Source organism: Eschrichtius robustus, chromosome 18 (genome assembly GCF_028021215.1).
Source record: "Eschrichtius robustus isolate mEscRob2 chromosome 18, mEscRob2.pri, whole genome shotgun sequence".
NCBI classification, from domain to species: domain Eukaryota; kingdom Metazoa; phylum Chordata; class Mammalia; order Artiodactyla; family Eschrichtiidae; genus Eschrichtius; species Eschrichtius robustus.
In genome coordinates this window covers 5,641,190-5,662,654 of record NC_090841.1, presented here as the reverse complement: position 1 = coordinate 5,662,654, position 21,465 = coordinate 5,641,190, and the positions used below count along the sequence as shown (strand labels likewise).

The window sequence follows — 21,465 nt, the reverse complement described above, 5'->3', positions numbered from 1 at the left end:
ATAGTAATAACATTAATAGCTAACGCTGATTGAGAGCATGCTATATGGGCCTGATACTGTCCTAAACACTTTGACTATATTGTCTAAATTAATAGTTATAACATCCCTATATGGTAAGTATTATTGTTATCCCAATCTTACAGATGAAGAATCTCAGGCACAAAGAGGTCAAACAGCTTGTCCAAGGTCACATAGCTAAAAAGTCTAGCGCCAAGACCAAGACTCAGGCAGTGTGATTCCGACAGTGCAAGCTCTTAACTCCTACACGATACTGCCTCGCAGTTATCAGTTATTTAGCCTGAAAAGATGTGCAGGATCCCAGGCACAACCACTTCTGCTTCTAAGAAAGATATGCTTCTTTCAAAAATACCAAAAACAAAAGTAAGATCAACTCTCCTAATACACATACATCTATTAGCCAATCCCAAACTCCTACAATATGCTACTGCCCTGCACAATAACTCAAAATTCTTTATTATAATTATTAGGTAAGTACATATACAGATTAAAGACACATGCTATGAATTTAGGCACTAATAAAAACTACACGCACATACAAAGCTGAAAGTTTATTCCTTTAAAAAGGTTCATCATTTTGCTTTTTTTGTTGCTCAGTAATCTCAGTTTATCTTCTAGAAAATTCTTAGCATGTTCTCATTTTTCCTTGGTCTCTCTTTTCTCTGCTCACATGTCACCTCCTCAGAAAAGCCCTCCTCAACTAATCAAACTCTCCGTGCCTTCTCAAACCCCATGATTCTTTTACTTCCTGTTTACATCACTACCTTAATTACATTATATATTTATACACTTGTTTTCTACTCCTGCTGTTAGAAAATAGACTGCACGTGGGGCAACTTGTTCCCTGCTGTCCCCCTAGTACCTAAACCGTGCCTGCATCTAGCGTGTGCTCAGTGATTTTGCCGAACAAACGAATGAATGAATTCAATGCTCCCTTTGAGGAGAGCCACTTGGTACAGGCAGAGGGCAGCAAGGGCCGGTCAGCTCACTGCCCCATCTCCTCTCCCCACCCCCAATTTCCACATCTGTAGTCCTGGAGTCTCGACCTTGTTAAAGATGTGAATTCTCACCAGGTAGGGGAAGGTGGTAAGGGTGGACTCCTATTATCAAGGACAGGTCTAGGAGAGGAGATGGTAAATCCTGCCTTACTGGTTTTGGTTGCAAGGGAGTGGTAGGAAAACAAAGGGCTGTGAAAGGCATGGATGTGGGGTCCTGCTCGACCTCTCTCACCTGTACCCCTAGAGAATCTGCCTCCAAGTTATTTTTTTCCAGCAGGTTTCTGGTATCCATCCTTTTACCTCCACGCCTACAACTGTGCCCCCTTACATTACACCTGGACTGTTACAAATGCCCCCTAACTCCCAGCTATCTTCCAACGTTTCCTTCCACTCATTCATTCTGCACAGGTGTAGGACAAAAAAGCGAAACCTTTATGGCATTCCCTAGCTTGAGAATCTCGAATGGCTTCTTTACACTGGGAAAAAGGAAACCATTTATCCTGGAACACTATTTCTTTTACAAGTTTGCCTACTTCAGTACTCCATGAATTACTGGAAGGCAGGCTGCCTGATGGTTTTCTCTCTCCAGCGCCCAGGACAGTGGCTGGCAGAGTGGGTGCGCATGAAACAACCTTTGCTACAAGAGTGTCCCTCGCCAATTCCATTCTATGTTCAGCAGATAATACCCTACACTGCACATCAGGGCACTTGGTCGTAAATGCAATCTGATACCTTTTTCATGTGTACAGCTCTTGTCTGCCCTCTCCAAAAGCAGAGGGCTTTTTAGGACAGACTCATATTCTCTTATGTCCACCATTTCTCAGGACTGTTACACTACTAGGTACATATTTGCTGTATAGAGATCCAAAAATCTAGATTTGGAAGGAATTTCATTATGAAAAAAAAATACAGACCACACAGTAATTGTAGCTTATAAATTTTCGAATGGCAAAAGAAAAACCAATGTTAAGAATTTGAGCACAAAAGGGCTGGATTTGGGGTCTTTATAAGTACTTGAAAGCAGACCGGTGGATCTGGGCAAATTTCCTAATAGCCCAGTTTGAAGGATAGTACAAAGACGGTCTCTGACTTTGAATTTTCCTAACCAGAAAAGATGACCTTTGTCTACCTATCCTATAGTCTTAATAACATGTTTAAGGGAAACAAGAAGGGTGGGGAATGGTGGGCCGTAGAATTTGGTGTGCTTTCGTATTTCCGGAAATGCAAGACACTCTTCGGTTCAGAATGACACTGATAGGATTACTTTCTATGTAGACACCTTTTCATCTCCACAGAGATTTTGTAGGCCCCTATGCATTATAACAACTAATTAGAACACTTAGATGTCGCAGCTATATGCAATTTATAAATAGTTTGTAAAGTGCTTTGAAAATGGAAAGTGCTAGGCAAGTACTCAAATGATTATATATTAAAAGCCTTTGGCATATAATCATTTAATAACTGGCTCTTTAGAAGGCACAGTACTTTATAGCTGAACAGAATTTCTGAGCTTGAACCACTGATATTTTATTTAGAGTGAAATGCTGTTAGCAAATCAGATACTGATCAAGTTTTTTTCAGTTTATATAAATAAATGTATGATTCATATCTATCTCCCTCACTTTTTCATCGACCAATTCTGCCTTCCCTTAGGTTCCTACAGACTTTTTGCAGAGATTCCTCCCACACCTCAGTGACTCACGGTTATCCTGCCTGCCCTGCCCTGTTTTTTCCTTTCACATGTCTGCCTTGTCAAGGCGTTTTGTATGTTCCTGAGTTTACGACTACCCTAAACGGATTCAAGACTGCACGCAACATCATCAGTGACAATAAATCCTTTTAGGAGCAATGAAGCCATGAGATGTGGCAGGTGGCCACCAGTGGGTGCATCTCCACCAGTGGGTGTCCTGTTATTGATAGACTTCAGTCTACTATCACCATTCCACACTGCTATGTCCACTAATTAAACCTGGCTTTCATCTCCTGACAGGTCTTGGTTCATAGGCATTAAACTTCATTTAAATAATCGTGTTTACTATTACCACAGAACTACTCATAGGCAGAATTGTAGAAGAGGCAAACAAGTGTTTGATTGTTTACCACTATGCCTTTAGGACTTCCTTACATCTTCAAGTGCTAATGTCCTCACACTGACATTGGCTTTCTCTTACTATTACCCTGGGAAAATACTCCCTGTCCCTGCCCCATAACTTTGATCTTTCCCCATCCATTCCTGCTCCCACTTAATTTAGCCTCCAACGTCCTACAGTATATTTTCATTATTGGAAAACCCAAACTAAGCCATTCTTCTTGTACGAGTGTTAATGCTTAGCCTTTTTAGGCCCTAAACTAACGCTGCCAGCTGCCCATCGACCTCCCCGTTAATTCCAACCCATATCTTTCTGTCCTCATGTGATTCATTCATCATTCTCCCCTCTTTGAAAGTCTTGGCTTCCACAACTTGACTGTCTACAGACTTTCCCACCACGTCATTGGTTGCTCTTTTGCCCAACCTTTAAATACTGAGCTTGTCCAAGGCTTGGCTTGGGCCCTCTTCTTTATTTATTTAAAAAAATTTTTTTAATTCTTTGGCCTTGCCACAGGGCATGTGGGATCTTAGTTCCCCGATCAGGGATCCAACCCTCATCCCCTGCAGTGGAAGTGCAGAGTCTTAACTACTGGACCACCAGGGAAAAGGCCCAAGCCCTCTTCTTAATCACACTCCAGTTTCTATGGCTTTACCTCATCTTTATGGCAAGAACTCACAAAGTTTATCTCTACTTAAATCTCTTTCATGGCCTCCAACTCCTGTCTACAGATGACCTCATTCAACAGGGAACGTTTGATTCCAGTCACCTTCTCTACCTCCCAATCAATCCCCCCCACCCCCAAGCTTCCCGTGTCAGTAATTTCGCCCCATACCTCGATAGGAGTCACCCTTCTCTTTCCTCACCTTCCACATCCAATTCCTGAGGTCTACCAATTCTGTGCCAGTTTGGCTCTCAAACGTATCTCAAATCCACAATCTTTTCTCCATCACTAGCTTATGGCCCTTCCAGGCCACTTCAGCGCTTACAGTTTATTTGCTTCTACCCTGGCCTCTCTACAATCCATTCCGACACACTGTGATCAGTTACTCAGATGTCTTCCCATTGTACTTCCCAAAGTCCTTTCCACACCAGAGCTCTTCCCATGGAGTCTATCGTAGGCCCTTCTCCTCCTTGCTGGCCCTGCTATAGATCCGCACATCTTCTTTCAAGACCTTTATTTCCTCAAACCACCAGTGTTCTGCTTCAGGACTTTTGCAAGTGCTATTCCCCCAGAATGCTTTTTCTTTTTGCACAGCCAGCTCCTTCTCTTCCTGTAATCTCTGGAAGATCCTCTCTGCTTCCATACCTAAATCAGATTCCCCTCTCAGAGTACTGGGGGGTGGGGTGCTCAGGTTCAAAGGTTGACAGATATTTAGGGTGAATTAAGAGTCAAGTTGGGGTAAGACAGGTATGAGACACAAGGCTGAAGAGGTAAATAGGGCAGCTCTTAAGTGTGATTTACGAATATTTTAGGTTTTCCAAAAAAATCATTTTCCCCACATGCAAGTTTCCTCTTCCCTGTCCTTACTTTCTCTCAAATACTGTTCCTTTTAATGTAACCCTGGGCTATAATGAGATACCTACCCAAGGACTGAAAATGTTATCTGGTCATCCCAGTTTTCTCCTTCTTTAATATTATTAGCATCCTGAAATTAGAGCACTGAACTGGTATCTGTCCTATAAATGCTACCATAAAGATGGAGCCTGATACCACCTAACATTCTCACGTGAAACCAGAATTCTCACAATTCTTTCAAATTATTTCCCACCCTTGCCCAATCTACCAATCATGGCAAAGGATGCAGTTGTCTCATGAATTACTAAAAACATCTAGGAAGAGGCCAAGTCCTCCCTTCACTCCCACCTTTCTTTTGTAGACTATCCACAGCCTATCTGGGGTCATGCTCTATTGCATCTCTCCCCCCCCCCCCCCATCACAGGTGTGCATACACATTCCTTTCAATTCCCTTGATCAAAGTCCTTGTCTAGGCCTCTGATTATCTCATAGTTTCCTCACTTTCAATGTTGGTTCAATTAAAAGAAAAAAAAAACAACACAAAAACCTAAAATAGTCAATCTTGAGGACAAAGGAAAAAGAACCACTCAAATCAGTTTAAATAAAAGAGGGAATTTATTAGAAGAATACAGTTTCTTGCAGGGACTCCAACAGCTGAAATGGGTTAAGAGCTAGAAGCAGGGCTTTCTGCAGGACAGATCATGTTATAATCACAAACATTTACTTCTGGGTTTTGCAAGAGCACGAAAAGAATATCCTAGCGGTCAGTCCTCCCTGTATAGTGCGTAAGGCACTAGAATGTGGCTTCATTTCTGCTGGCTTTTTGATCCTTATATTCCTTTATGCTGGCCTCAAACTTGTCAAGCACATGCTGGCAGACATTCATGAGCTCAGTCAGGCCTCTCTGAAAGGGCTCAACAGCTGGAAGGGCACCTCGAGTCTGTATGCGCAAATTAATTTTGCTCTCTGAAGGATGGGTTGTAGTGTAACCACAAAATTCCACTTCCGGGTTCTTCATGATCATGTAACGAAGAGAATTTCCTAGGGTATGGTCCTCCTCGTGCAATACAAATGTCACACAGTGTCTATCTGTCCCAGCTGCCTGGACCATTTCCAGGGCTGTCTTCCTCTCGCCTTCAGCCATTGGGGTCTTCAATCCAGATATTTTTCTACACACATATTTTTTATAAAAATGAGATCACACTGAATACGGTTTTGTAACTAGCTTTTTTTCATCTACTATATCACAATTGCAACACGTTATTACTCTAATGCACTCCAATGACACAGAACGATTAGCACTAGCCCTTATTATTTTCCTGCCTCCACGCATTCTACCAATCAATAATTTATTGCCTCCAATTTCTCCCTTTTCCATTTGGCCGTCCACATGGCCACAAGGGGAGTGCCCTTAAAACAAAAAAGTTTGCTAAAATTTTCTTTTGGTAGGCTCACAAGAAAGGGATAGGATTAGAATAGGGTGGGCTCTGCTAAAGGATGAAAAGGAAGTTGAAAGGCGTGGAAAAACGAAGATTATCGTAAAAATAGAAACTAAAGATCATCAACGTGCAGGGCCAACTAGGGCTTCCGTTTGCAGGAGGTAAGGAAACCAGAATGGAAAGTCTGAGAAGAGCACCAAGCAGGAGGGAGAAAGCACTCAGCGCACCGAGTGGATCAATTAGCGCTCGGCACAGAGGAGGGACTTGGGCCCGACCAACACACCACCCCCATCGCTCGGGGAACAGTGGCCTGGTGCGCGTTAGCTTTATTTACTCTTCCTGTTCCAAATGGGGGTGGGCAGTTAGGGAGCTTAACTCTGGTCTCACAACTCGTGTTCCCTCCTTGATATCGAGTGTACTGAGCGTCTCCACGCAAGCAGCCCAGGTGTTCCCCCCTCCCTTCCCGATCGGGGCCCCTCTCCCCGCCCTGGCGCCCACTGCTCCCTCCTCGCCTGTCCTCCCAGCCAGGCCCTCGCTGCCAGGCCGGGCCGCGAAGGCTAAGGCCCCGGTCGGCCGCGGGCTCCCGGTGCAGGGCGCGGCCAGCTCCTCCCGCCCCCCTCCTCGGCCGTTACCTCTCCAGCTCCTGGTCGTCTTCCATGGCGGGGGCGACTTCCGGGATCCTCAGGTGGTGCTGGCGGGCCGGAGGCGCTGTCCCATACCTCGAAGCGAGCAGGCGCCGCAGGAAGGAAGGACTGACGGGCGGAGCGCGGACGGAAGGAGGGAGGAGGAGCCGCAGCGGCGCGGCAGGGCCCGGCCACTGGGCGGGGCGTGGAGGCTCCGCCGCGGAGCCTCGCCCACGGGCCCCGCCCCCGGCGCGCGGAGGGCGGCGGCCAGGCCTGAGCCGTTCACCTGCGCTCCTGAGCGAGTCGGCCCGCAGAGCTAGCCGGGAGACTGGTGCGGTCGGGCTCCTGCCCCGCCCCGAGGCCGAGACCGGCCAGTGGGCGCCGGAGCTCAGCCCTTGGCACCTTCCCTCCCGGTGATGGCGAAGGGGGCGGGGCCTTACCTGCCGCCCCCAGATCACCTTCCTTCTTGGAGCCAGGATCGGGCCTTTTTCTGACTTGCTGCTGGCCCGGTGGGGGACGGGATTAATCCCAGGAGGGACCACACCTCCCGGGGACGGGGGCGTTCATGGCACGACAGACTTACACTATAGTTGAGCAACACACTTTGAAGAATTTCACCACAGAATAGCATGGGTGTAACACAGTATTTGTCTCATCAGGGATCTTGAAGCTGCACAGCTCAACTGGGTCAAAGGACGAGCGTTTGTTTTTTATCTTTGGGGGAGAAGGGAGGAGTGAGAGTTTGGAAGGAAACTGTCCCCACTCCCCATCCTTTCTCTTCTAGGATCTTTTTCTACCCCGGAGTACGTCCTGCCTGGCTTTGGACGTCCTTTTCCCTTTTGGCCTCTTCTGCCTCCTCACCTGCGGAACCTCTCGCTCACCTTTGTTCCCAGGTGCCCCTACCCCCGCCTCGGCAACCTTTCACCACCCAGACTCGCTCTCCGCCCTCCTTCTCCCTTCGTACCTCTCCGCTCTCCGTCCCCTGAGGTGTTCTTCGCCAATAACCCTCTCCCCTCCTGGCGGTCCTGCTCCCCTCGCCCCCATCACCCCGGCCAGCCCCGGTCCCTACCCCCCGACCCCCGCTGTCCTCCCGCCCGACACGCCCACAGTTGTTTTCCGGCGCCACCTCTTCTCCTTACCCCACCCCCGATCCCCTAGATGTTCACCACCTCCCCCAGCTGTTCCCCTTTCCTCGCGCTGTCGGCGGTGAGCGCAAGAGGCACTTCCCGAGCGCGGGGAAATCAGGCGGGCTGCGTGGACAGCCGAGGGGTGGGGGAGGGCAGGCGGCGAGGGGCGGTGCGAGCTCACTCTAACTGCTAGTGACGGCCCCGGCCTGACTCGCCTCCCGAGCTCCCGGATAGGTGGGGCCGCCTTCTGGCCCGCCCCCTCTCGCCCTATGCTGTCGCCGATTGGCCCGGGTGCGGGTCGGGTTGCGCGGCCCGGCCCTGGCGTTCGCCCGCGGGAAGGCAGCAGGGGCGGTTGAGAAGTGAAGTCTTGGCCAGAGTTTGCTTCTTGCCAGGAAATCCGCGGCGGCGGCGGCGATTCCCGGCGGAGCGGAGGCCGGCTGGCCCCGCGCTCCCTCAGCGGGCCGCGGAAGTGGAGCCGACTCTGGGCTGCGGCGCCGGGAGCCGGGACGTGCCCGGGCAGGCGCGCTCCCCCGGTGAGTAACTTTGCCCTGCCCGCCTCGCTCTGCGCCGGCTCGCGGGTCCGGCCGCGCCTCAGGTGCGGGCGGCGTGGGGTGTGGGGCGGCCGGCGCCCTGGAGGCGGCCGGAGCGGCGCCGCGGCGTCTTCCGCGCTCTCCTCGCCCGGCCGGGCTGCGGGGACGCGGACCGGTGTGGGGCCGCCGCGCTGGTCCGGGGAGGAGGGCGCGGGCTGCCGGCGCCGGGGGCCCGCCGCTGTTACCGTTTGGTGGTTCCGGCCACCGTCTCGCTGGTCTTCGCGTCGCTTGCTCCAATTTTAGGGAGGGGAGAGTTGGGGATGAGTTTTCTGTTTCCTGCGTGTATGTTGTCGTGAATGAGAGTGCCGCCAGGTGCCTTACCTCGGTCTTGTTCCCTGCAAAGGAGTGGGGAGAGATCATACCCTCGGTCCCAGCCTGCTGCCTGTGAATTCTCACCCTTCCCTTTAGACTGGAGAGGGTGGGAGAGAGATTTGACATCTTCGAGGGAGTAATTTCAAAATTCGGATCTTGATTTGGAAGCAGTCGCACCCAGAGCACCATTCAGGAAAGACATCACTCGCTTTTCAGAGCTTCATGCCTTGTTTTAGACGAAGGACTTTCCACTTAGATGTAGTGTTTCTTCTGATGTTTCTGTGTACATTTAAGGTTATGAATTAGGACGTTCGTATCTGCCAGGAGCTACAGTACACTCATGCGTGGCCTTAACTGTGTAGCTGTTTTCTTTTTAAATCACAGAAACGAAATTGAATGAAAAGCAGCGGCGGTTCAGGAAGAGGAAACAATTGTGAGCTCTGGTTGACTGGACCTGTCTTCACTTTAAGAATTTCACATTCTTGCAGCAGTGGTTGTAGATTGGCCTTCGTCCCAGGACAGATTTTGATTTTTATTTATTTACTTTTTTTCTTGCTTGTACTGTGACGCAGCACTGATGAAGTTGAGCTCAGTAGGTCAATTTTATTTCCTTGGATAGATTTGATTCCCATCTCCACACCCCTTTAGAAAATGGACTTTGATCTTGTATCCTTTTTGGCCTGTCAGGGCTTTCTTGAGCCACGAATAACAAAAGTTTTGCCTTTTTTAGCTTGTCCAAGTCCCACACATGAGTTTTCCCGTAGGGGTAAAATGTAGGCCAACTCGGAACCAAAGTAGAGTAACACTACTTTTTTTTTTTTTTTAAATTAATTAATTTATGGCTGTGTTGGGTCTTCGTTTCTGTGCGAGGGCTTTCTCCAATTGCGGCGAGCGGGGGCCACTCTTCATCGCGGTGCGCGGGCCTCTCACTGTCGCGGCCTCTCTTGTTGCGGAGCACAGGCTCCAGACGCGCAGGCTCAGTAGCTGTGGCTCACGGGCCCAGTTGCTCCGCGGCATGTGGGATCTTCCCGGACCAGGGCTCGAACCCGTGTCCCCTGCATTGGCAGGCAGATTCTCAACCACTGCGCCACCAGGGAAGCCCACACTACGTTTAATTTGTCCCACCTGTGTGTTAGCAGTCATAATTCTGTAATTTGTTCCTCTCTTTTTCTCATCAGGTTATACATTTTTCATTATTTATTCATCTAGCAAATGGGTGTCTTCTGTGTGCCGGGCATGGATGGCAGAGGTCAGCTCTTGAACTGGCTCATGGTGTTGTTTGGAAGCTGATCCGTACCTGTCTTCTACCAGCTACCTGAAAGCACTTTGAACAGGTGCTGTGGGAACTTAAAAGTGGGAGCATTTCTGCCTGGAGCTTGTTAAGGAAGGCCTCACACAGACGCTTCAAATTGCTGAGAGATTTTCTTTCTAGGCAAAGGGACTAGCGTGTACGGTGTTGCTTTATGAGAGCTGCATGTGGTTCCTCTGGCTGAAGGACACAGTGTCTGGGGTTGGAGTCGTGGCCAGGGCCTGGTGTATTATTCATTTCCGAGCACTTAGCACTTTGCCTTGCTTACAGTGGGCACTCAAATATTTATTGAACTGACTTGAACAGAAGCATGAAGGATTTTGTATGCCGCATTAAGAAATTTGGACTTTATCCAGTCAGTGATACAGAGCTGCTAATTTTAAGCAGGAGAATGTCATGATAACATGTGCATTCCAGAAGGATAACTGCGGCAGTCTGGAGGATGGTGAGGGTCCAGATGGGAAGTAAGGAGACAGAGCAGGAGCTGCTACACTGTAGGGTTTAAGTGCTCAGCACTTTTCGATTCACGTTATCTGAGTTTGAATCTGGCTCTGTCGCTCATTATGTAACCTCTTTCTTCCTTAGGTTCTTCATTTCATAGGGTTTGGTGGATAAAACTTGAAAAACATGTATGCTACTTAGAATAGTGCTTGGCACATAGGAGGACTTGGTAGATGCTCGTTGTTATTCTGCGTGAAGGCAGTGGAAGTAGAGATGGTGCGGCCCTTGGGAGGTGTAATTGGTTGGACTAGGTAAGTGACTGCATATGATTAATGAGAGAGGGGTGATTCCTAGGTGTTCTGACTTGAGGGCGTTGGAGTATACTGGTTAAGCTGGCTGTGGAGTCAGAACAGGGGTTGAATTCCCTCACTTACCCTTAGAATTACTATTCTCACTGAACTTCTCCTTGCTGATCGCGCCCCCAAAATCCAAGTACTTTTTAATTTTGTTATGCAGAGCCATTTAACTTTTCCTGTTTATGGGGCTAAAGTTCACTCTAGGCCCACCTTCCTATGTCAAAATCCAAGGTTTCTAGAAGAATCAAAGTTCTCATTTCATAGGTTTACTTAGGAAGTAATGTTGGTTCTAAAAAAAAAAAAAAAATATATATATATATATATATATAAAGATACGTTATGTATATCTGTGTATATCTTAATGTAAAATTATAGTTGTAGAAGACTTAGCCAGGCCTAAAATGACCCTGTTAAGGGGCCTGGGAGATTTACAAAATAAATCCCCTTTAGCTTTCCTGTCATGTCTCTTTTCCTCAGAAAGTACAAAACAGTAGAAAAATCTGTGATTATGTAAGTTTTTTGGTTGGTTGGATAGAAGAAATGGCTATTTTGTGTATTAACTGATGAGAAGTTGTTAAGAGGAGTTTTTTAAGAAGCAAATGTTCATGATATACATTCCGGTGATAATTGCATCTAGTTAGTATGTTTTTAAAGAGGCAGGTATTGTAGGCTCTGTCCTTCAGAATGTGTGCTTCATAAGAGCAGGGATCCTGATGTGCTCACCGAAGGAGAGTCCCCAAGTACTAGAACCATAAATATTAATGTATGCATGAATAAATGAATTGGATCCATTGGCTTTGATCTGTCTTGGCCCACAGACTTATTGAAATCTTTGGAGCAATCACTGGTCAGAGGGAAAACAGAAAAGGGATTTGAGCCAGCAAAGAAGCTTAAAGTACTTCATGTTCTTGTAGGAAGATACCAGAACTATAACAGAATTTATGGCTATTAGGATTCAGTGATTTTAGTGCCAGCTGCTATAGTTATTTGCATGATTCCCTCCTTTTTCCCCCTTTACTGTGAAAGTTGTGGGGTGTAGTAGGGAGGAACAGACTTACATAGGGATATTGCTTTGTTCAGAGTTAAACTGATGACAGCTGTGTCATAACTTTGTCCTCTTATTAGCAAAACTCCAGAGCAGATAAGAGATTGATAAGAAAAGCTGAAAAGATAGGAATAGAAGAAGTGGTGTGGGCAGAGAGGGTCGAGCATAGTTTATACCTTTATCTTCCCAGCCTCGAGATTTAATACTACTACTTCTGATAATCAGGATCCCTCGGTGGAGAAATTATGTAGGGGAAATTTTTTTTTTTCTCAAAATTGGACTGGGAAGGAGAAATGAGAAATAGAAACAAGTGTAGAAAATAAGCAATAGGCAAATAAAACTTTATGTACTATATATATATACAAGTATACTATAAGAATTACATACATCGTGTGTTTCTGTGCTTATTTATATAGATGAGTATATTATAAACTATCATGTGTCCACTTAAAAAGCGTACCACTTTTATGTAAACAAATGATGTTCTAATTTTTTCCTCTATTGAAAGAGTAATCTTAGAGTTCTTTTAAATAACAAATTGCCCTGAAGTGTATAATGGGGGCCATTGTAAAAAATGTTCATAACCAAGTTATGAGGGATATATATGTTATGTAGAACAAGGTGTACTTGGCTTTAGTAAAGCTTCCAAAGGCTCTGTTGGTTTATTACTTTGTTTTATAGGTAAAAATAAAGTGAGTCTGGTGTGTATTTATACCCCTTCCCCCACTCACCCCGCAAAGTTGGGATTTTGGCTACCAATATTAAAAATTAATCCTTCATCAGAGTTCTTAATCCTGTTCAGTTAAACTACATAGTTATTGAACCAGTAAATTGGAGTCCTTCGCTTATATCTTACTTTTTTCATTGTTTTATTGTGACCATTTCCACTTTTCTTCCACATGATTTTAGTGTTTGCAGTTTGACTTTCAATTTAATTGTATTCAGCAAGCAGCATACGTGATGTGATCAACACTGGGCTGTATGGGACACAAAAGATTCTCTGCCCTTGGAGAACTTAAAATCTTAAAAGACATTCAGTCATGGAGTTAATCATTCCGAGGCAAGAGGTGGATGGGCCCCAGGTTAGACATTTACGACTAGTCTCCTGTTTACGCTTTGAGACAAAGATAATAACAGGAACAGGGTAAGCGACTGGACTTTGTCTCCTGTGGACCCTTCGAGATAACGGTAATGGCAGGAGCAAAGAGGGACTAAGCCCTGCTTAGGGAAGGAGGCCACATATTTCTCATTCTTGGGGTCAAGGCGACCTCCCAGACTACACATGCACAGAAGGGGTCCTCAGGGGAGGGGACAGTAGCCCATAATCTGTCCTGCCAACCTCCTGGAGACCCTCACTCTGGAATCCATCTTGGCTAAAAGATACACGTGCACACGGGGGAGGGCCCTGAGTCAGACCAGGTATGGGATGGAAGCAAGATGATTGGCCAGAGGAAAACAAAGACCTGGAAAACTGCCCCTATATAAGCAGTTTAAGCCACCCCAAAAGCATGTGACTCTCTGAGCCTGCCCATGTGTCTGCTTTTCTAATAAACACTTACCTGTTTCACTATTTTCTGTCTCTTTGCTAAAATTCTTTTTACAAAGGAGACAAGAGCCAGGGCCCTGCTTCTAGCCACTAGTGCCTGGTGGTCGAATGGTTAGGATTTGGCGCTTTCACTACCCAGGTCGGGGTTTGATTCCCGCTCAGGGAACTGAGATCCTGCTTCAAGCTGCCGCCCACTGTGGCCACCCCACATCAATTCAAAGCAGGTTGACGAATACCTCTGACTTCTAATACCTTGGCTCCTCAACTCCATGACCTTCACTTCCACTGTATTTTGACATTCTGCCCTGTTTTCCACATTAGAGACCTTAAATTTATATACCCTGTTCTCTGACTGCAGCCTCCTAGCCTATCCTTCCAGCTCCCTCACACCCACAATTGCTCTTTCGGTGCCCTTCCTCTGGGCAGAGATGGTTTGCCAATCCCTTTATTCCACCCCACCTCCCATTCTCTGTTGTATTAACATCTGTGGAATCTATATGCTTTCACTGGCACCTTTGCTTCTCTTGAAGTTGCTTTTGTTCAGTGCCTGCCAGATAACGACCCTGCTGGATTAACTGCTTCTCCCTGAGTTGCTTTGGCAACCCTGTTAGAAGGCCAGGCCCTCAGTGCAGGGCATCACCTCTCAAACAACCCCTCCTCCCCTGCACTCCCCTCAGTCAATTATGTTTATTTGGCATCTACTGAGTGCTCTGACACTGAGCTAAGAATTCGGCAGGCAGAGGTATCCTCATAGAGCTTACATTCTAGAGGAGATAGACATTCATCAAATAATAGCACACATTATAGTTATAAAGTACGGTAAGTGCTTTGAAGAAATAGTATAGGGCTGTGCTGTAGTCACCTGCACTTGTGGCTCTTGAAATGTGCATGGTCTGAATTGAGACGCGCTGTGTCACTACACGCCAGATTTTGAAGACTTAGTATCAAAAAGGGTAAAATAGCTCAATAGTTTTTGTATATGGATTACATGTTGAAATGGTGATATCCTGGATATGTTGGATTAAATAAAATATTAAAAATAGTTCATTCACTTGGCTACTAGAACATTTAAAATGGTGCGTGTGGTTGACATTCTGTTTCTGTTGGGTAGCAGTGGCACGGGATGTTGTCTGGGGTATAACAAAGGGAACTAACCTAGTCTCTGGGGAGCTGGGTGTCACTGAACCCGCCCTGAGGAAGTTGTCTTTGAAACAGGTATCTGGTTGAGTAGATGTTATACAGGTAAACCTTCTCAGGCGAAGCAGTCAGAGGTGGGGATGGCACTTTGCAGGAGGGTGAAGAGGTGGGTGGGAGAGAGCTGGGGAAGAGTGGTGTGAGATGGGGCCTGGGAGGTAGGCAGGGCCGGTCATGTGGGCCTTGTTGGCCCTAATCAGGATTTGTTCTTGTCTCGCTTATGGATTATTCTAGACCATCGTCATTCACAAACTCTTTATCAATCCCCCACTTCTACAGCCTGCAGATAATCTGGTCAGTTCATGAGGATCTGATTTGATTTAGCAGATTTCTGTCCCTCCCCTTCCCAGCTTGTCTACGTAAGTCTCAGGTCTGTTAAAGGCTCATTTTCCCACATGTGCCCTTGATCCCATCCTTCAGAGTCTTTTAGGAGAGCTTCATCAGTTAACTGCCTTCTGCATTTAATCTGTCTCCCTGCTGGCTTTTTCACCTGTAAATATGCTCCAGTCCCAAACTCGTAAAACAAAGCTCCGTTGACCCTGCAGCCCCTCTAGTTACTGTTCTTAAAGCATGACAAAATATTTTAAAGTTGAATATTTTATTGAAAGCAGTATATTCAAAGTGCATTAATAGGTAGTCAATACAAAATTATTAACAAGACATTTGACTTTTTTCATATTACGTGTTTGAAATCTGGTTATACAGTCGACTGACCCTTGAACAACGTGGGGATTAAGGGCACTGACCCTCCCAGGCAGTTGAAAGTCCACAGAAACTTACAGTCGGCCCTGCCTGTCCACAATTCCTCTCTGTCTGGTCATTCAACCAAATGCAGACCATGTAGTACCGTAGTACTTACTATTGAAAACAATCTGTGTATAAGCGGACCCACGCAGTTCAAACATGTGTTGTTTAAGGCTCAACTGTATTTTACACGTGTAGCCTATCTCAATGCAGATGCTACATTTTCAGTGGGTAAAGTAAAAGGAATCTTACCAAAATAATAATAATAATTTAACAAAAATATTTTATAGTGCTTCAGTTTTTATTGTGGTAAAAAACATATCACATAAAATTTACCATCTTAACCACTTCTAAGTGCATAGTTAAGTAGTATTAAGTATATTCACATTGTTGTATAACAGATCTCCAGAACTTTTTCATCTTGCAAAACTAAAACTCTGTACCCGTAACAACAGCTCCCCATTTTCCCCTCCCCTTTGCCTCTGGTAACCATCATTCTATTTTCTGTTTATGTGGATTTGGTTACTTTAGATACCTCATATAATTAGAACCATATAGTACTTGTCTTTTTGTGGCTGGCTTGTTTCACGTAGTATAGTATAATGAATGCTTCTACCTCTTGGCTATTGTGAATAGTGCTGCAGTGAATGTGAGTGTGCAGATATCTCTTTGAAGGTCTGCTTTCACTTCTTCTGGATCCGAGGTCTTTCAATCCCAGAAGTGGGATTGCTGGATCATGTGGTAGTTCTACTCTTAATTTCTTTAGAAAACCTCTATACTGTTTTCCATAGCTGCTGCACCATTTTACAATACTCAAGGGTTCCAGTTTCTCTGCCTCCTCACCAACCTTGTTATTCCCTCTTTTTTGATGGTAGCCATCTTACCAGGTATGTAGTGATATCTTATTGTGGTTTTGATTTGCATTTCTCTGGTGATTAGTGATGTTGAGCATCTTCTCATTATGCTTGTTGACCACTTGTATATCATCTTTGGGTTCTATTCAAGTCTTTGGCCCATTTTTAAACTGGGTTATTTGATTTTTGTTGTTGTTAGACGCATTCTTTATATATTCTGGATATTATCCCTTTATCAGATATATTATTTGCAAATATTTTCTCCCATTCCTTAGGTTGCCTTTTCACCTCATTGTGTCCTTTGATGTGCAGAAGTTTTTAAGTTTGATATAGTGCCATTTGTCTATTTTTGCTTTTGTTGCCTGTGCTTTTGGTCTCCTATTCTAGAAATCTCTGCCAAATCCAATGTCATGAAACTTTCTCCCTATGTTTTGTTCTAGGAGTTTTATAGTTTCTTAAATGCATTTGAGTCAAATTTTAGATATGGTGTAAGTAAGGGTCCAAACAAAATATTTTGAACATATTTCTGAGACCTTATGTAAATAAGAGGGAAAGTTCTGAAATACATGGAATAGTTTTAATTTGGGGGGATGGATGACATTGCTTAAGGACACAGTTCTCAAATGGTGCTTATTACAGGTGATCCTTGAACAACAGGGGTTTGAACTCTGTGGGCCCACTTATGTATGGATTTTCCTTTTCGATAAATAGTGCTACAGTACTACTCGGCCTGCGGTTAGGGAACCACAGATACCCAGGGCCCACCTCAAAGTTTAACGGATTTTCAACTGCAGCGGTGGGGAGAGCATTGGCACCCCAGCCCGCTCATTATTCAAGGGTCAACTGTAGCATATTCTAGTGTGAATTTCTCTTCCCTTTTTGTTTCTTATAGTTGTGAGACACCAATATGGAGACAATCAGTAACCTAGGGCTAGCTGAAGCTAAAAAATAAGATGACTGGGGAGAAGCCAGGTATCAGACTGCATATGATTGCATCCTGTGTCTTTCCTACTAAATACGTAATGTGTGTGGTCAGTAGTCTGCCTTTTAAGACCATTCTGTCAGGGCCATTTAGTAAGATTTCAGAAATATCCATAGCAATTAGATCTCATATGAAATATTTATCAATCTCATTAATTTCTCTAATTTTAGGCTCTGTGCTTTCATTATAGATGAGATACATTAATTGATACTTCAATAGACTAATTTCAGAGTTTGTTAAAAATAGATATAATTTTTCTGGGTCTCTGACTTGTTCTTTTTCCAGGTGTATGGAGCATATTTGTCAGCATATTTGAACGATTTGTCCACCTTTGAAGGTATATTAATAAAGCATTCAGGATTTTTTCTGAGTGTGGATGGTGAGCACTAAAATTTTGTTTAATGAATCCATTTTGTAGGATACAGAAGGATGATACAATCTCAGCTGTCAACTAACTTTTGAAAGTTTTCAGTTAACTTTTTTGTTTTTGTTTTTTTGGCTGCGTTGGCTCTTTGTTGCTGTGCGCGGGCTTTCTCTAGTTGTGGTGAGAGGGGGCAGCTCTTCGTTGTGGTGCGCGGGCTTCTCATTGCAGTGGCTTCTGTTGTTGTGGAGCACGGGCTCTAGGCGCGCGGGCTTCAGTAGTTGTGGCACGTGAGCTCAGTAGTTGTGGCGCACGGGCTTAGTTGCTCCACGGCATGTGGGATCTTCCCAGGCTAGGGCTCGAACCCATGTCCCCTGCATTGGCAGGCAGATTCTTAACCACTGTGCCACCAGGGAAGTCCCTTAACTTTTTTTCTTATAAAAGGTTTACATGTTATAAAGTTGCTCAGTGTGATTTTAGTCTTTCTAACTGTGACAATGTGACTTAATTTTCTTTATTTATAGTTTGGATTCACAGGCAGTAAATCAAACCTGGTCCTGGAGGAAATCAAAGTAGACCATTAAGTAGCTCTTAAAATGCTTAGGCATAGTACAGCATTCTTTACATGTCCATCAAGAATTACTCTGTTGGTTACTTGAACCTTTTGAAAACAAAATTGCTCTGTTAGTAAAAAACAAAGAAATTGCTCTCAAAGTATACTAGGATTTATGGAAAGATACCTATCTGGGAGATAAAGCTTAATATTCTTAGTAATATTTCTAATTCAGTTTTAAAGTAGTGACATCTTCATCTTAAAGAATATCTTTCTATTTTTTTAATAGAAAATTGAAAAAATCAGAAATTGAGATAAATCAGATTACAGTTTCATTACAGTTACTATATTTTGATGCAAATATGATATCTAAATGGTAAAGCATAAGCATAGAGAGTTTTGTGGCAAGGCAAAAGTTAATAATTATTATTATAAATTGTAGATAAAGAGGAGTCTCAAGAGAAAAGAAATTTCCACAGTTTTGCTATTGTGCCGGTCCGAGATAGCTAAGTAATAATTATGTGTCTTTTCTCCCGCTGGATATTTATTGAATGTCTGTTAGACGCCAGGCACTGTTCTAGATGGTGAGACTCTTCAGTGAACAAGACAAAGTGGGATCCCTGTTCTTATGGAGTTTACATGCTGGTGGGGGCAGGCGAGCAGATAATTGAGAAGGATAATGGCAAACGCTAGGAAGAAAATAAGACAGTGTGGTCAGATCTCAGCGATCTGTTTACCGATGACTAAAATCTACAGCTGGTCCTCAGATTCAGCTATTAGCTTGTCTTCTTCACCGGGAAAACTTTCAGCTAACACTGCCAGAAAGACACAAATAGTGCCATCTCTGTTTCTTGCCCTTTCGCACCCTCTCCTGGAGATTTCTCACTCAATGAAATGACTAAATAGCAAAAGTAGGAAGGAAGGAAGAGAAGCGAGGCATCCAGAAAATCATTTCTCAGATAATTTGGCTTTGCATGAAGCTGAGACTTTGCACCTGTCAGTATCTCAACAGTACTTACTATTCATATGTTCTGAACTAAGAAAAACAAAGACCTACCAGTTATTAGAAGAAGGACCAAGGGAAAACGATTTTATCAATCCTTGCAGTTTTATTTTAAATTTTCTCACGTCTTTTCAAAAAACTTTCATCCATCTCACCTTATGAAGTACTCTTGATTTGTAACTCAGCTGATTAGACAGTCTTTACGATTAATGTGTAAGACTTTTGTACCCTGCTTTCTTTGGTAGGTAAGAATTTGGAGTGTGACCCATGACTCATCAGTTGACGTTGCAGTGCATTTTTAGAAACAGAATGCAATAGCAGATTTCCCTTGAGCAACGGTAATGAAAGTATATACAAGAAAACACAAATTTGTCTGTATCTGCTGGTGTTATTACAGCTGTATGTTAAATTGATTCTTAGAAAAGTGTTCCAACCCTGGACATTTCAAAGAGTATGAATAGACTAGGTACAAACGAAGTTATATGTCCTGAAAAAAGATTCTTATTATGAAGCAGTAACTGCATTTCTCCATTTTTTTAGGGTATGAAGTCACTTTGTAGATAAATATGATCTTAATATTTAGGCTTGTGTTTTACCTAATTATTTTTGGAACAGATGAAGCAGTGAAGAAAAAGCATTGTCTTGGGCATACTACTTTATTTCTAGTGCTCCACAAAATTGTTTTTATTTTTGATGTGGACATCTTGTTTGTTCGCTTAGCTTTTTAATTTCATGTATGTGAGAACCAAGCTTGGCTGCTAGAATTTCTACCGCCTATTTTATTTCCTTTTGTATGTGCTTCCACTATGGTGTACCCCCATACACATAAAAGTCAGTCTGTACAAATAGATACTGAATGAAAGTGAGACTTGCACTCCCTTTTTCTAGCCACCCAGCTCCTCTAGAGTTGACTGCCATTAGGAGTTTTTTGTATATCCTTCTAGGCATGCTTTGTGCATATGAACTCATGTAGGTATCTGTATAGACAGATATTTTTAAACCATGCTGTTCTGTACCTTGGTTTAAATTAGCTCAAAATTTGTCTTAAGTTGCTAGTCTTTTTGAAATTTAGCTTAGTCGTCTTTTGTTTGCTGGCTTATGTGACCTTAAAAAACTTGCTTCTCTTGGAGAACATGTAAATATTACCACACCGAGGTTTTCTCTGCTGAATATGAGTATAGAACAAAACAGATTATTCGAGCTTTTTTGTAAACTATAAATCATGACTCTGTTGCTTATTCCTTTTTAAAGGGAATGCTGAACGTCATAAAACTTTCGTCATCGTTATGATGACGTAAGAGAAAATGGAGCATTTTCTGATTTCCTTTGATCTGGCAAATACAGTGCAACCATGGAAGAATAGCTGTTTGTTAACAGTTTACATTTGGCTAAAAACCTTTGGTTATTAGGGAGTATCGTGGTAAAAATTACGCTGAATTAAAAATTAACGTGTTTAACAAATCTGCTTGCTGATCTGAAATGTCTTGGTGCATTTTACAGTGTTCATCAGTTCTCTAGGTTGTATCTGTACAGTATTAATGTGTGTAGTGGGCACTCTTAGATCACCTTTCATTTTGAAGAGTGTTGAGTGCATCAGTTTCATTCTGAAAAGGGGAGGGGGAAAGGTAGTCTTTTCCTTGAATTCAGTTAGAATACAATGTTAGATGGAGAGGGGAAGAAAGTAAATTGTTTTTAGCAATCTAAGACTGTCACTCTAGAAGGCTTTAATAGTTTCACTGTACACTGCCTCCCTTTTGGCTGTGAAATGTAAATGTGCAGAATTGTAGAACCGCGAATATGAATCATTGTAATAACTGCCATTTGAGTGACAACTCCGGCTGTCACTCTACTAGGCGCTTGAAGCATCCTACAGCGAGACGCCCACCTAGTGTGCATCACCCGGTATGTATAACCCTTGCTTCAGGGCTGCTTTTCTTACTGAGTGATTCTACAGTTAGGCTTCCACGACTCTTATGTCACGATGTAATGGTTATCTGCTAATTAGATGGTCAGTTCTTTGAGGGAAGGACTGTCTTACTCTGTCAGATGTACTTTTAATCCTCATGTAGATATGGATACCTGTATCTCTGCTGTCCATTGTAATAGCCACTAGCCTTATGTGGTTTTTGAGCATGTGAAGCGTGGCTAGTCTTAATTGAGATGTGCTGTAAGTATAAAATGCACACTGGATTTCAAAGACTTAGTATGGAAAAAGACGGTAATACACCTCATTAATTTTAAAAACATTAATTACGTGGTGATATAACATTGGATCTATTGGATTAAATAATATATATTATTAAAATGAATATCACCTGTTTCCTTTTTCTTGAGGTGGTTCCTAGAAATTTTAAGTTCTATATG

The 21,465-nt window shown here is 43.9% G+C and overlaps 2 protein-coding genes across 5 annotated transcripts in view; one reads left to right on the top strand and one right to left on the bottom strand.

Annotated features, from left to right (window-relative positions):
- Positions 1-6,820, bottom strand: part of POLR1D (RNA polymerase I and III subunit D) — a 40,531-nt gene extending 33,711 nt beyond the window's left edge. Inside the window, exon 1 of the mRNA XM_068526435.1 lies at positions 6,694-6,820. Within this exon, the coding sequence (XP_068382536.1) occupies positions 6,694-6,719 (26 nt within the window). The 5' untranslated portion in view covers positions 6,720-6,820. The remainder of the gene's footprint in view (positions 1-6,693) is intronic.
- Positions 6,821-8,125: 1,305 nt separating this feature from the next.
- LNX2 (ligand of numb-protein X 2) overlaps positions 8,126-21,465 on the top strand; it is an 86,518-nt gene continuing 73,178 nt past the window's right edge. For 3 of the 4 annotated variants that reach the window (XM_068526434.1, XM_068526431.1, XM_068526430.1), the window contains exon 1: positions 8,126-8,344. The gene's annotated coding sequence lies outside the window, so the exon portion shown is untranslated. Of the gene's footprint in view, positions 8,345-9,164; positions 9,306-21,465 lie in introns of those variants that run through there. The other variant, XM_068526432.1, reaches the window with a different exon arrangement.